The sequence below is a fragment of the Tachypleus tridentatus genome, chromosome 12 (genome assembly GCF_004210375.1).
Source record: "Tachypleus tridentatus isolate NWPU-2018 chromosome 12, ASM421037v1, whole genome shotgun sequence".
In the NCBI taxonomy this organism is placed as follows: Eukaryota; Metazoa; Arthropoda; class Merostomata; order Xiphosura; family Limulidae; genus Tachypleus; species Tachypleus tridentatus.
In genome coordinates, this window is record NC_134836.1 from 108926399 (window position 1) to 108942198 (window position 15800).

A 15800-nucleotide genomic window follows, 5' to 3' on the forward strand; every position below is an offset into this window, starting at 1 on the left:
CTATAACGTTAACAAAACACTCGATAATTGTTATTACAGCTCCCATACGGAGGTATTTTAGAGATTTATTCGATTGTTAAACTACGCAGTCATGCGCAATGACGTTGGTTTATTTTAATCGTTTCTTATAAAGCAAGTTTTTACGGCTCACGATTATATTAATTATACTAGGAACTAACAGCATCTTACTACGTTTTGTCAAACACGTATAAAATTACGTAATCTATGACGTAATATATCACTGCATCGTGTATGCGTATATTGTACATGTATTACTCATATTTTGAATCATATATTTAAAATATTAATATATATATATTTCTTTTTGCTCCAAACTGTTTTATTTTAAGGTATTTTTTGAATGTCTTGATAATTATCTTACACAACAAAAACGATAAATATGCCTACTTTTATTAGATTACAGTCTAATATCTGTCGTATACACAAGAAGTAATAAATTAAACTGATAAACAAAATATACACCAAACGATAAACTATACATATATTTCTTCCTCGCTACGGGTGTGTTATAAGTGACAATTAATCCTTTACCAAGTTTGACAGGCAGTGTAGACCGCCTTTGTTATGGTTAATAAGTTTATAATTAAAGATGCTATCAGATGAAATCAATAACATTTCAATAAATACAAATACATAATAAGGGAGTTAATCGTATTATTGCGTCACAACAGCGCTTAACCCTAACGCACTTGTTAAATTATTTTGCAGACGCGTAACAACAAAGACGTTCACGTGTGATTAAACAATACAATAATGGATAAAATGATAAGCAGTACTGTCACTTATGTAGGTTTCTGTTTATAGTATTAAATCAACTTCAAAAACACTTATGAAAGAAAAAAAATCCACTGCACAGGTGAGAACAGCTACTTTAAAGCAATAATAATCAGAAAACAAAGAACGCAAATAACATGTACAGAATCAGAAAATGCTTAAAAGGAAAATAATGAAACCTGTCCTGAGCAGATAACAGAAGTAAAATTCTAAAATCTGCCCTAACGCAAATTTTAAGGATAAAACTCTGAAACATTTCCTGAAGCGGTTATTAAAAGCAAAACCTTGAAATTTGTCCCGAGAGAGATAAGAACGGCGTACATAAAAGTAATACCTAGAACTAACTCATTCAGATAACAATATAAGTATCACCTGCAAACTCATAATACATAAATAAGAATGGAATGCGTGAAGGTAACGTCTTCAAATAAATACCAATATTAAATCGACTAAGAATGACCGATCCAGGATTTTATCCAGACCGGAAGAAAAAAGCTGGGGGAGAATCAATAGGGTTGGTTTTAACTTATCTCTAGAAACTGTGCGGCAAAAGCACGAAAGTGTTGATGAAAGTGGGGAAATAGGAAGTATGGTTTGGTTTGTTTTGAATTTCGCGCAAAGCTACGCGAGGGCTATCTGTGCTAGTCGTCCCTAATTTAGCAGTGTAAGACTAGAGGGAAAGCAGCTAGTCATTACCATCCATCGCCCAACTATTGAGCTACTCTTTTACCAACGAATAGTGGGATTGATCGACACATTGTAATGTCCCCAAGGCTGAAAGGGCGAGTATGTTTAATGTGAGAAAAGGGAGGAAGGACTAAACGTAATAATTTGGAGAGTAAAATTGTAATTACACGCTACGCCTGTGTAAATAAACCACTGAGTAACTAGGTGGGATTGAGGTCGAATGTTACGCATCACGGAGCCCCCAGCCATATTAATATGATTTGGTGGGGCTCAAAGTTTCTCTCGACAGATCAACTATGAAGTCTGAGGCATAGCCCCACCTGCTACCGCATTTAAAATCTAAAGAAGACGGCAGAAAATGCCCTTTTTAAATTTAGGGCAAACAAATGTTCATTTTTTTTTAACAAACTACGAAAACCATTTCGTGAAATACACGAGATAAACTTTGCCGCTTGGGTCATAAAGTGAAATCTACGTAAGCTTTCTTCAACCAGCACTATCACATCATACATGGGAAATTAGGTTACCCGTATATACAACAATATAGTTTCTTAACGCTCAACCAATTACATTGGACTTTAACTATAATATGGAATGCCTTAAACCTATGGCCGGAAGTGAATGGTCTAAAATTTATGAAAGCGTTCAAAGGAGCGCAACACTGTTTTGGGGAACGGATGGAGTGAAACAAAACAATTAATCACTAACATTTCCCACATTTTAAGAAAAATGTTTTATAAAATCATAAGAGTCAGGTTGGAAAACGAGTTGATCTGCAAATAACACAGATGGTTGAACAGGTTAGTAGAAAGTACGCAATAGTGACATCTCAAAATTCGTATTTACTCAGACGAAACTGAAGTACTTAAAAATAACACCTAAAAACTAACATATAAACTTGAACATATATGACTAAATCCAATTATTAAGCCTCAAACGGAATCCCTGGATGACAATGTCTGTAATGTCAAATTTGTGTGTGATATACATATAACTAAATCAAAATCTTAACACTCCAAGTTGATAACCTTTGATCCATGATAAACGTTTCCAAAATATAAATTCAACAACTATGTAGCTGAATTTAGTTTCTAGTATACTAGCTTTGATTGTATAGGGAAATAATTTTTGCCTTCATTACTAATTTAAAATAATCAAGTAATGTACATATTTTATACAGTACACTAAAATTATTTTTATCTCTTCAATTCAGTATACAATATTCTCATAACAGGCCCGGCATGGCTAGATCGTTAGGGCGCTCGACTCGTTATCCGAGGGTCGCGCGTTCGAATCCCCATCACATCAAATATGCTCGCCCTTTCAGCCGTGGGACGTTATAATGTGAGTCAATCCAACTATTCGTTGGTAAAAAAGTAGTCCAAGAGTTGGCGGTGGATGGTGATGACTAACTGCCTTCCCTTTAGTCTTACACTGGTAAATTAGGGACGGCTAGCGCAGACAACCCTCTTATAGCTTTGCGCAAAATTAAAAACAAAGCAATCGTAAACATGACTTATTTACGAATCGATATTAAGCAAATTAGAATAATACCCTCTCACCACTCCCTCAACAACAACAACAAATCAGAAATAAACAAATACTTAGTCCAAATTAAATTGCATACTTAGAGAAATTGAACGTTGCAGATGTATATTTTTAAAGTCACGGAGAAATATTTACACCTTGTTAGTTTTAGAACGTATGTTACACTATCGATTAAAGGATCCCTACTTCAATATATGCTTTGATCTTTCGTTAGTTATTAAAAAAAAGCTACAACAGCTCGTTGTTGTTGAGGAAAAGCAAGTTATAGCACAGTTTTTCCCCGTCTCTTTCATTGTAAATGGTTATAAATTATTTCGTAGTGCATCATAACAAAAATTGCAACTTTCAAATTTCATACACGGTCTACTTAGACAATGTCAGTCCGCGTGAAGCCAAACTGGTCCATTCATTTCACTTACGGAGTGCTGGAAAATTCTGTGCTAAAGGACTCCAGTCTGTTTTTCATTTTTTAGAGAACCTAGTATACTTGTATAACTACTTGCTCAGCAATGTTTAACAACCTTTTTTTTCATCAACCAGATGAAAAAGTATTCCTCCAAGGTACATATCTCGCATTCCATCAACTCTTGCACATTTTATGAAACATGCACTGTCATATAAGGAACCCAGTAATGTTCATTCCACAAACTGAAAATAACTGGAAGAAACACAATAATTTTTTCTTTTTAGTAGATATAGAATATTTTTAATAAACTTTCCCTAAGCTATTGGTGTTATTTTAATGATATCAGAAGTTAATGTGAAGCCAGTAATTATTGGGAACTGTTAAAACAACCAGACTGTCTTAAGAATACACAATCTCAGAGAACATAAAGAAACATCAGATTCCAAGCAAATTTGAGGAAGCAAATCCTCAACATGCTACTAGTGCATTAAATATAGGTGCAATTGTAACAGGATATTGATTTCAGAGAAAATGCTCTGTAAAACATATTAAAAAAGAATTTCCAATCATACAAATAGAAGCAGGTCTACCTAAAGACTAGACATGTTTCCAGAATCATCAAAAAGTATGGATAGCTATGCTAAGAGTGATTAACTATAAATAGGTGGAAGACAACCATATCCACTCTATTCATGAAAAAAGCCACACCTGAAGTGTTCTCAAATCAAGCCTTACATATCCCTAAATTTTATTTCAATTTTTCACTTTTGTTTTTCTTGTTAAGCAGAAATCTACACAGAGTATTATCTGTACAATGTCCACCAGGGATATATAGAAACCTAAACCTAATTTTCAGCATTATAAGCTGTCAGACTTACTCAAGTTAGTTACTGAAACTTTTACAGATCTCACGTGGACCTTACTTTCTTGTCAAAAGTTGAATTAGAGATCTTATTAAACATATTAAAACTACTGAAAGTGACATATACAGATACATAAAGACAGTTTGTAGCTTGTGATGGATATCACAAATTGGTGTGTGTTTTTGGGTATCTATGCAAAGTTAATCAATGCCTATCTACACAAGAGTAACTGTTTAGTTATGGGATAAAAAAAATGCTTAACATAATTAATCTTAGGAATTATTTTATTTAAAATGAAGGAAAATGCACTATTTACCTTTTCTTTTTTAAACTACATAAAATATAATTTTGGGGCATTTTTGTGGAAAGTATTATCACAGAATAAAATATCAAAAAACTATAACTTGTAATTTATATAATCTTACTGTGGACTTCCAAGTACTTACTAAACATGCATTAGACATATAAAGAAGGTTTACCAACAACTTCCACTCAAGTTTAGTTAATGAAAAAAAATCTTATATCTGCCATGACTGATAATTAATTTAAAATGCTCACAAAAGACCAGAAAAATCTTCTTGAATTTGGCATAAAACCTTTAGTATATTTACTTATCTCTTTGTAATTCAATAAACACAAACAAAATAGTGATATTAGACTGTTTAATAACACCATCTTCATCAATAAAATATTAATAAAGACCACAATAAGTCTGGTTTATTCAACTAGGAGTCAGGTAAACCAACACACACAGGTGCCCTAATAACATAAATTTTTAAGAAAACTAATTCTTTGACAACATAATAGGTAACTAACATGTAGTAGTATAGTCATTAATTCTAATTTTAAATACAACTGTTCACAAATAAACAACAAAACACATTTTAATAACAACAGTATTGATTCTGACAGCAACTTCACCTCTAAGTCTTAAAGACCAAACCTATCAACTTGAAAGAAATTCACTTTAAACTAAAGGTTAACATTCCTTATTCTGTGTTACATGGAACTAACAGGACTATTTGTAACACTGACATTATATATTTTTGTATTTAAACTGATATCCAAGTGACAGTCACAATGTCTTTTAAAAAGAATTATGAAATACATTTCCATCACAAAACAATAGCTTTTATATATTCTAACACACATTAATACAAGTAATACTAATTTAGCTGTTTAATTTATGTCCTAATTAATTTACATCATAGTATATTTCACAAACCTCAAGTTGAACTACGTTACATTACTTTAAGGTATAACTGTTAACAGCAGTTGTATCGTTCCCGATATTTTACTAATTTTAAACTTAACTTCTTAGTATTTGATATTCGTTACAAATAATGGTTGCTTATACAGACAATTAATTTATGAGAAACCAAAGTGCTTTCTAGATATGCTGTTTACGTTAATTAAAAAAAAAAATTGGCAAGTCGTGAGCGATTAGTCGACTACACCCAACGTTCAAAAGTGAGTGTGGTAGGCATTATACAATGCGTCACCAAGTAAAGGCCGATGCCGGTACTTTTCACGCGCTGAACTCAAATTGGTAATAGAAACTAATAACAGTACAAAATAATAAGGTATCTAAACATCAACATAAAAGTTGACGTTTAACCTAAGCAAACACTACCAATATATTAATTGAATCCTACCTCTTTTTGAGGTTGTCCATAAAGGAATCAAGAGAAATGTCCTCTAAAAGAACAAAATCCCCTATTCCAACATCGCTAAAACCGGCCATGATGAATTTTGAACTAGTTTCTGTGTCTATACTCTCAAACACTATACCTTTCGTTGTAGCTCAGGGCAACACACCAATAGAGCAGAAGTCGAGTATGCACATGCGTTTGACAGTTTAAAATAAAGTTATGTGAAATGTTTTCCTTCCTTATCTTTTTGGTATCATACGGAAACACAAAATGTCACATACCTTATTATTGCCTGCGCAATAAATTAAAGAAGATACTTAATATTTTAATGCAGTGAAAGTACGGCGCTTTCTGCTTAAATAAACAATAGGGGCAGTGTATTAATCCAGTTATTTTACTGTAAGTTACGTGTAACCGTTCAGAAAAGGGTCGACGTGTCTTTATATATATATCTTATAGCCTACTTACGCATTCTGTTTACAAACACATTGATTACAAATAACTTTAATAATTTTTTACATAAAGCATTTTTTGTAATCAAATTTTGTGTAAGTACTATTAGGATATTATATAATAAAAGCTGCATTTTTAGATCTATTATGATACTGGGGTCCCAAAAGAGGAAGGCGCAAGCTCATGGAGAGTGTTTAAAGCAGTAAGAAATATTTCATTTGTTCTGATCTTTAGCAAATGAAGCTTGGTTATGTAACGATCAGCCACCCCAAAAAAGACTCGTGAAGTAAAGGGGTCATCTTACGCATTGCCAACATTGTCTGAAAACACGAACACTTTTCTCAAATTTGAACCCGCTCCCGTGTTGATAAACTAAAGTGTAGTTCTTGAGAGAACGTATGTGAACCTGTGGAACAAGTTTAGGTAGAAAAAAAATATGCAATTTCAAGATAGCATCAATTGTATTCATATATGTATATATTCTTATATATATTATAGGTGAGTTTGAAAGAACATAATTAGAAAGTAAAAATAAAAAATATACGAAACTTCAATAAATCATACACGTAAAGTAGTTAGATTATGTAAGGCTAAAGGAAAATACGATTTCGTCTTGAGGTATTAGTACTGGTTGACGTATTTCCTGGCTACATATTTCTGAAAAAAGAAATGACGTACGTTAGACATTTGCACAGGTTCTAAACACTAAACACAAAATTTCCTGTCTTCAGACATACGGTATGGGTTTTAATAACTCTTACTTTTCATAATTTGAGACATGTAGTGACGGGCTTTTTACTTTTTCTTTCTGACTTCAGGCATGTAGTAAATATTTTCATAAATCTTAAATTCCTGGTTGCATATATGAAGTGAAGGAATATATACATTATACTTTCCTAACTTGAAATATGTAGTGAGGTTTTCATACCTATTTTTTGGGACCATTGACATGTGTAAAATATTTTCAATAGTTTCTTGGGTTTAGAAATTTGATAAATAGTTTCATTTCTCTTAGTTTCTTAATTTGAAACAGTCTGGTGAAAATGTTTATGCTCCTGATTTCCTACTTCAGATGTGTAATCTAAAAACATACAAATGAAATAGGTTCACAAATCGTTTGTTTTTCCCATTAAGACAGTTTTATACACGTTATAATTTATCACATTAGAGACAGTGTTGTTCTTAATGCTTTAAAATGGAATGTATTCTCAAGACGGCTGGTATGGGTATTAAAACTTTAATTAAAATAAAGTACAGAACAACGTTAACCTGAAGATGACCTAAGAAGGTCGAAACGTTGTTCTCTACTTTATTTTAATTAAAGTTTTAATACCCATACCATCTGTCTTGAGAATATATTTTTATTCGAGTGAGTTTTTCGTCATCACCAAAATGAAATGTTGTTTCTTTTTTCATATAGTACAGATTACAAGAGCTTCTTAATAAACGGATGATTTTTACACATTATGAATGTTTGTTCGTCCTTTATAGGTTCACTATTTAACACTATTTGTTTATCATAATGTTCACATTAAAAGAAAAACCTAATTACTCCAAACTTTTAAACGGTGTTTACATCAACTTGGTTCATTATCCTAAGCAATTTTATAATAAAAATTACACCTAATATATACCTTTTTGTACTGACATTAGCGTGAAATTCTGTCAATTGATTAAAAAAAATACCTTTGCACTTACAAAATGTATCTTCATTATCTTCCAGCATTTTGACTACACAATAACATGTAATAATATAATGATTTACAGTTGTTGTAAGTGTCATTTTTTCTGTAACAATATGCATTGAACTTTTTCGTATATTTTTTATTTTTACTGGAGCTTTTTATTTTATAGCTTTGATATTACTCAACAGATGGCAACAGCTCTCTGAGGAGTATACTCTTCGAAAAAAGAAACGCAAAAGGCAAAATATGAGACAAATTGTTAACAAGTTTATCCGGGTAGTTCTGTATGACATGTGTAAAACATCCAAAGTCTGCAAAGGCGAAGTCCACGCTCACTATTTGAAGTTTAACGTCACTCAACGTCAATAACGAGTATGCTCCCCGTGAGCATCAATAACTGCTTGGCATCTCCTGCCCATGGAAGCGATGAGATAACGAATCACATCCTGTGGAATGGCTGTCCACTCAGCCTGCAAAGCTGCTGCAAGCTGAGGTAGAGTCTGCGGTTGAGGTTGTCGCCGTCGCAGACGTCGGTCCAAATCGTCCCAAAGATGTTCGATGGGGTTTAAATCTGGTGATCTGGAGGGCCAGGGAAGAACGTTGATGTTGTGGTGTCTCAAAAAGACAGTGGTAAGTCGGGCTGTGTGAGGACGGGAGTTGTCATGTTGAAAAACGTCGTTGACGTTCACCATGATGGGTTGCACATGGGGCCTAAGAATCTCGCCGACGTATCGTTGAGCCGTAAGATTCCCTCGAATGTGCAAAAGGTCTGTTCTGGCATTGTAGGCGATGGCAGCCCACATCATGACGCTGCCACCACCAAATCTGTCAACATCCTGCACACAGTTTGTTGCAAAACGTTCACCTCGGCGACGGTAAACATGGGTCCTTCCATCCTGCCTACGAAGCATAAAACGTGATTCATCGCTGAACCAAACATGCCTCCATCGTCGATGAGGCCATACCCGATGTGCCTGAGTCCACTGCAGCCGTGCTTGACGATGTTGCTGGGTGAGGATGACGCCTCTGACTGTACGTCGAGGTCGGATTCCTGCATCTCGTAGACGGTTGCATACGGTCTGAATCAGAAATCCTACGCAGCCCTGGTATGGTTGAGGCATTAGACGTCGCAGTGGTGGTCCTATCCCGAAGGTGACGTAACCGGATGTAGCGATCTTGTGCGGGCGTGGTCACACGAGGTCTGCCAGATCGTGGACGGTCACGAGTTGATCCATGTTGTTGGTGACGATTCCATAGCCTTGTGATGGTGCGTGGGTGGACACTCACAGCTCTGGCAACATCTGATCGAGATTCGCCTACTTCCAAGCGACCAATGGCGTTGTTGCGTTGTGCTTCAGTCAGTCTTGTCGTAACTGTATTGCGTGTCGGTGGCTTAACACTGAGCTATGGAAACCGAGAACCCGTCACTTTTATAGGGATTTTGCACATGTTGCACTTGCAGAACATGCAGATCTCTCAAACAAATTTATTGGACACGCATGCGTTTTGGCGAAAAATCCGATGTTTTCCTTCGTTTTCAAAGTGCACAACTTTTATTGTCATTTTGGTCTGACAATCAGTGCCTTAACACGTGTAACATCACATACTCTGAGCTTGTAACGTTATTACATATATTTCTCTTTAAAATAACAAAAATATCCCTTTTGCGTTTCTTGTTTTGAAAGTATATATACTATTTGGTTTACTACTGCTTTAAGTATTTAATTGGACATTGTAGAAATATGCAATAAGAAAAATTTAATTTTCTACTGTAGTGTATTATAGGGCAATAATTTAGGTACATAGGGTACGCTTAAGAAGTAGACCAAATTTATCTCAAAGTTTAGAAAACGAAAACTGTTTAACAGATTTCAAATGATAAAAATTGGGCAAAAACCAAAACTTATTCGTTGACAAAAGAAAGATTGCCTGTAATACATGGGAAATTACATGAAAGAATAAAACAGGCGTAATAAAAATATTTGTTCAGTTGATTTAGTATAAAGCTACGCGTTAAAACTGATCTCAACACAAAAATAAATAAAATTGCTGGATTTAAAAAAAAAGGATGCATCGGTAAGGTCTGGTATTGTTTATTTTTTTTTTAATTTTGCGCAAAGCTACACGAGGGCTATCTGCGCTAGCCATCCCTAATTTAGCAGTGTAAGACTAGGGGAGGCAGCTAGTCATCATCACCCACCGCCAACTCTTGGATTACTCTTTTACCAATGAATAGTGGGATTGACCGTCACATTATAACGCCTCCACGGCTGAAAGGATGATTATGTTTGGTGCGACGGGGATTCAAATCCGCAACCCTCAGATGATGAGTCGAACGCCTTAACCCACCTTGCCATGCCTGGCCTAGGCGAGGTCTGGAATGATATAAACATAAATTAGTTATAATGTAGAATTAATGTTAACCCCTAATCGCCCAGGAGTAGAACGTTGAGGAGGACAAAAATGGTTTAAAGTTAATATAAAAAAAACTCCGACAGCAAAATAAAAAGAAACAAAAAAGTGTTTCGACAAATTTTATACTGAAGATTTACATTTTAACATTAAAGTTAATAGAAGTCAGTTTTATTTATTCCGTACAAAATTATTCTTAAAAAACGAATAAATCACGAAAGCATTTTGGCTGCAAATGGTTAAATTCAACAAAGCGAGCCCGCAGTGGCACTCTTGAGGACTTACACTACTAGAAACCGAGTTTGGGTACCCGTCGTGGGCAGAGCACAGATAGCCTTTTGTGTAGCTTTGTGCTCAATAACAAACAACATGAACAAACTAACTTAGATATAAAGAGGTAGGTGTGTTTAAGTTCCTCGTAAACCATTATTTTTGTGTAAGTAATAAGTTTTTGTTTTCATAACGTTGATTTATTTGAAAGACAAGCCCCCCAGTGGCACAGCGACATAACTGAGGACTCACACCGCTAGAAACCGAGTTTTGATACCCGTGGTGGACAGAGCACAGATAGCCCGTTGTGTAGCATTGTGCTTAATCCTAAACAAAATAGGCCTGGCATTGTCAGGTGTTTAAGGCACTCGACTCGTAATTCGAGGGTCGCGGGTACGAATCGCCGTCACACCACGAATGATCACCCTTTCAGCCTTTGGGATGTTTTATGTTACGGTCAATCCCACTATTCGTTGGTAAAAGAGTAGCTCAAGAGTTGGCGGTGGGTGGTGATGATTAGCTGTCTTCCGTCTAGTCTTACACTGCTAAATTAGGGATGACTAGCGCACATAGCCTTCGTGTAGCTTGGCGCGAAATTCAAAACAAAACTAACTAAACAAAATGAAACTGACGTTGAAATTGAAAGGTGCTTTTTACTTATGATACGCTCTCTATTTATTTGTAACTCATTCTCAATAATGAACGAGTGGACTTGATACTTTAAGTTGTTTTGGTGTGAACTAATTTTATTACTTTTTATAACTGCTCTCTGAACAAGCAATGAAATTGTTGTTATTTTCTTTTCACTCCAAGTTTTAGGTTAGTATCGCTAGGTAATGAATGGAAGGCTTCGTTCTTATAGCCACATTAACATGTTAAGTATTTTACTAGCTGAAAGAATTGAGAAGTAATAGTGCGTTTATTTGTGAACAGTTTTATTTAACTTTAGAATTAGTAACTAAACCAGTACATGATAGATAACTAACATGTAATAGTATAGCCATTAAATACAACTGTTCAGAAATAAATAACAGAACACATTTTAATAACAACAGTATTGATTCCGACAGATACATCATCTGTAAGTTTTGAAGGCCAAAGCCTGCAGCTTGAATGAACGAATTCACTTTCAACTAAAGCTAATAATCCTCATTACTGTGTTACATGGAACCAAGAACACGATTTGCAACAATAACTTGTTAATGTGAAGGTAGTTTCGCTGTTACAGACGACAATAACATGTTCATTTTTTTACTAGCTGAAATAATTAAGAAGTAATAGAACATTTCGGTTAAACTTTTAATTTATATTGATTTCTATAACTAGGCACTGTGTATTAAAATGTATCCTTTAAATTAAATTATAATATTACTTATTTTAAACAAATACGCAACTTAGATTGTCAAGTTTTTGTGGAGTTCACATGCAAAACTTGTAAAAACTTAAAACATAATCGGCGTTAGTTACAAATGAAATTACAAAACTTGAATGTTGGTTAAAATATTTTACATTATTTTGGATTAACGACGTTGTAAAATTGTGCAAATAAATCTTTGTTTGTTTGAGAAGGCCCGGCATGGCCAAGCGTGTTAAGGCGTACTACTCGTAATCTGAGGGTCGCGGGTTCGCATCCTCGTCGCGCCAAACATGCTCGCCCTTTCAGCCGTGGGGGCGTTATAATGTTATGATCAATCCCACTTTTCGTTGGTAAAAGAGTAGCCCAAGAGTTGGCGGTGGATGGTGATGACTAGCTGCCTTCCCTCTAGTCTTACACTGCTAAATTAGGGACGGCTAGCACAGATATCCCTCGAGTAGCTTTGTGCGAAATTCAAAAACAAACAAACAAAATTGTTTGAGAAATAAATAAATTCTTTGCTATTTCTCTCTGCACGAATTACACTACGTAACACACATTTTGTTCCTGAATAGTATGTGTTATTTCTTATTTGCTTACGTTTTAGAAGTATAGAAAATGGCCATTATTCTCTTCAGACTTTGCTTTTTTGACCTGAATAATGAAATTTAGAAATTAACCTATTTTCTATATAAAAACGGGCAAATTTGCACATTTTCATTTACATAAGGTCTGAATAAAACAACATATGAATCGCAATTTACATATATTTATACTTTATTTGTACAAAAATGTTTAGAAGTGAGTAGTTTTTCGAGATTTGCGAGTGTAATGTAAATCACTTTCACGTATCAGCCCTAAATATAGTCTACCATCATGCTTTTGTTATCCAAAAACATTGGTAGCGGCGTTCAAAGTCCAGTATATCTTAGTGGAAGCGCTCGCCTTGCTCTTCTGAGTATGCTCCCATGTTCTCCTTGGATTTATCAAGATGAGCGTCAAGGATATAGACTTTCAGGGACATCCTGCAGCCCATTTTGCCGTAGTTTTTCATCAGAACCTCAACCAGTTCCACATAATTGTCGGCCTTGTGATTGCCCAAGAAGCCCCGAACCACTGCGACAAAGCTGTTCCGAGCTTTTTATCCTTCCCACTTAGCTGCTTGGGAAATTCTGTGCACCCCAGGATCTTCTTTATTTATGATCCAACGAAGACACCGGCTTTGACCTTTGCCTCAAACAGCTTAGAGAAGAAGTCTCGAAGGTACTTGAAGACTGCAGACTCTTTATCAAGAGCTGCGACAAATTGTTTCATAAGACCCAAATTTATGTGCAATGGTGAGAACAACACCTTTTGGAAGTCCACTAGTGACTCACACTTGACATTTTGCCTCCTCACAGAGAACTCGGTCCGTTCTGGTCAGTGCTTCTTGTTGCAGTGCGCTGCTGTGTCCCTGCTGTCCCAAAGGCAAAGATAACAGGGAAACTTGGTAAAGTCTCCTTGGAGACCCATCAGGAATGCCACCATTTTGAAGCCTCCGATAACCTCCCAGCCATACTCATCATACTTCAAGGCTTCTAGCAAGGTCTTAACGCCGTTGTATTCCACTTTGAGGTGCACCGAATGAGCCAGGGAAAGACGGATAATTATATTCCCGTTGTGAAGCAGCATAGTTTTGGGGCTTCTGGATGAGCTATCGATGAAGATGCGCCACTCGTTCGGGTTACAGGCAATTCCAATTGCTTCGCACAGACTGGATACATTGTGGCAGAAGAAGATCTCATCTTGATGAGTAAAGAAGCTTGAAAAATGTTGGTGACGCTTCCTCTGACTTGCGACTTGCACACTTTCATATCAGAAATCCCACTCCTTGAGCCTAGATGTCAAAAGTTCGGCATTGACTTTGTTAGACCGAGATGTCTGATCAAGTCATTGAGGTCTCTTTGGATGGGATAGTATGGGTTTCTCTCCCCAGCTGCACCTCTGAAATTGTAATCTGGATCTTCAACGTTTACCACCTCTTCTGGTTTGCTGCTCTCTTCTGAGGATGGCTGATTTGTCTCTGGCGGAGTGGGTACAGGGAGCTTAAGGCAGTGTGGCACTGGGGCGATGGATGATGGAAGGTCCGGACACATGATAGCAGATACGTTCTTGCCAGCCCGACGTTTGAAAGGGTTCACCATGCAGAAGCAGAAATTGCTTGAGTAGTCAGTGGGCTCACGCCAAATTCTTGGAATAGCGAACTTCATGGCTCTCTTTTCCCCTCTGTATCATCTTGCAAAAGAACAAAATAAAATTGTTATTATGAAGAATAAATTTATTTCATCCACAACTAATGTGTAAGAGGTTCATGCAAAATATTTTATATGTGATATTTTTCTATACTATTGGAAATTTAAAAAATAAATAAAATATATCTAATCTTTAAAAGGTCTAAAATTTGTATAATATAAAATCTTACTATTCAAGCAAGTAAAAATTGACCGTCTTACCTTCTAGAGTTTTTTGCAGTGCTCCCAGGTAAAATGAAGTGCCTAGGGTATATCTTTATCCCCGACAGACATGCTGAAATATGCCTTTTAGGCTTCACATATTTTAGCAGATGCTGTCACAGAGTACTTTTTTGCTCTTGTCTTGATAACTTGGCCACATACATAGTAGAATGGGTATGGAGAATACTTGCAGCTTCTTGACGTCATCTCTGATAAAATCTGATGGGTCTATGTGTTCACTCAGGCAGCTAGAACTAAACTGAAGTGGTAAATGGTGAGCCCCTTTATATATATTGATATGGAAAATTCTAGAAGATTTTAAAAGGTTCTTGAAAATTCTCGTAAGTTCTACAACATTCTAGAAAATTATTGCACGTTCTACAACATTCTAGAAAGTTCTGGAAAATGGGTAAATTTGAAAATTTCATTACCCAGGTCACAAGAGCAAAGTTTGAAGAGAATAAATAGGCCTTTTCCATTTACTATGAGCATAAGCAATTGGGAAATAACACTTTCTGCCCCAGAACAAGAAAAAGTAAAGATTTTGTTACATAGGGTTATCATCTACGTCAGTCAGTTTCTATTGCATGTACAGATAAGAGGTTGAATATTTGAGAAGTGTACACCTCACCACAAGATGAAGTTCAATGACATTAGTAACTATTAAAAACTTAGTTTGAATTTCGCGCAAATTTAGTAGTATAAGACTAGAGGGAAGGCAGCTAGTCATCACGCCCACCGCCAACTTTTGGGCTCCTTGTTTTGCTAACGAATAGTGGGATTGAACATAACATTATAACACTCCCATGGCTGAAAGGGCGAGCATGTTTAGGGTGATGGTGATTTGAACTCGGGTCATTCAAATTACGAGTCAAGTGCCTTAACCATCTGGCTATGCCGGCCCAGTACGTGTATTAAAACTTTAATTAAAATAAAGTACAAAATAACGTTTCGACCACCTTAGATTATCTTCAGGTTAATGTTGTTTTTCACTTTATTTTAATTAAAGTTTTAGTACCGATACTAACCTTGTTTAGAATACAAAATCGAACAAAGTTTACAGTTATGACAATGTTTTTTGTTTTGTTTTATGAAACATCTCTGTATATATTGCGGTAATTCTGTGGATTCACAACACCAAAAACCGGTGTCTGTTGCTTGTGGTGGCCAATTGTGAGGTTTT

General features: G+C 35.6%; 1 protein-coding gene across 1 annotated transcript in view; it reads right to left on the reverse strand.

Moving 5' to 3' along the window:
* The window catches only part of LOC143234320 (unconventional myosin-Id-like), a 75118-nt gene extending 68985 nt beyond the window's left edge, over positions 1-6133 (reverse strand). Inside the window, 1 exon segment of the mRNA XM_076471605.1 lies at positions 5955-6133. Within this exon segment, the coding sequence (XP_076327720.1) occupies positions 5955-6043 (89 nt within the window). The 5' untranslated portion in view covers positions 6044-6133.
* Positions 6134-15800: the final 9667 nt, after the last annotated feature.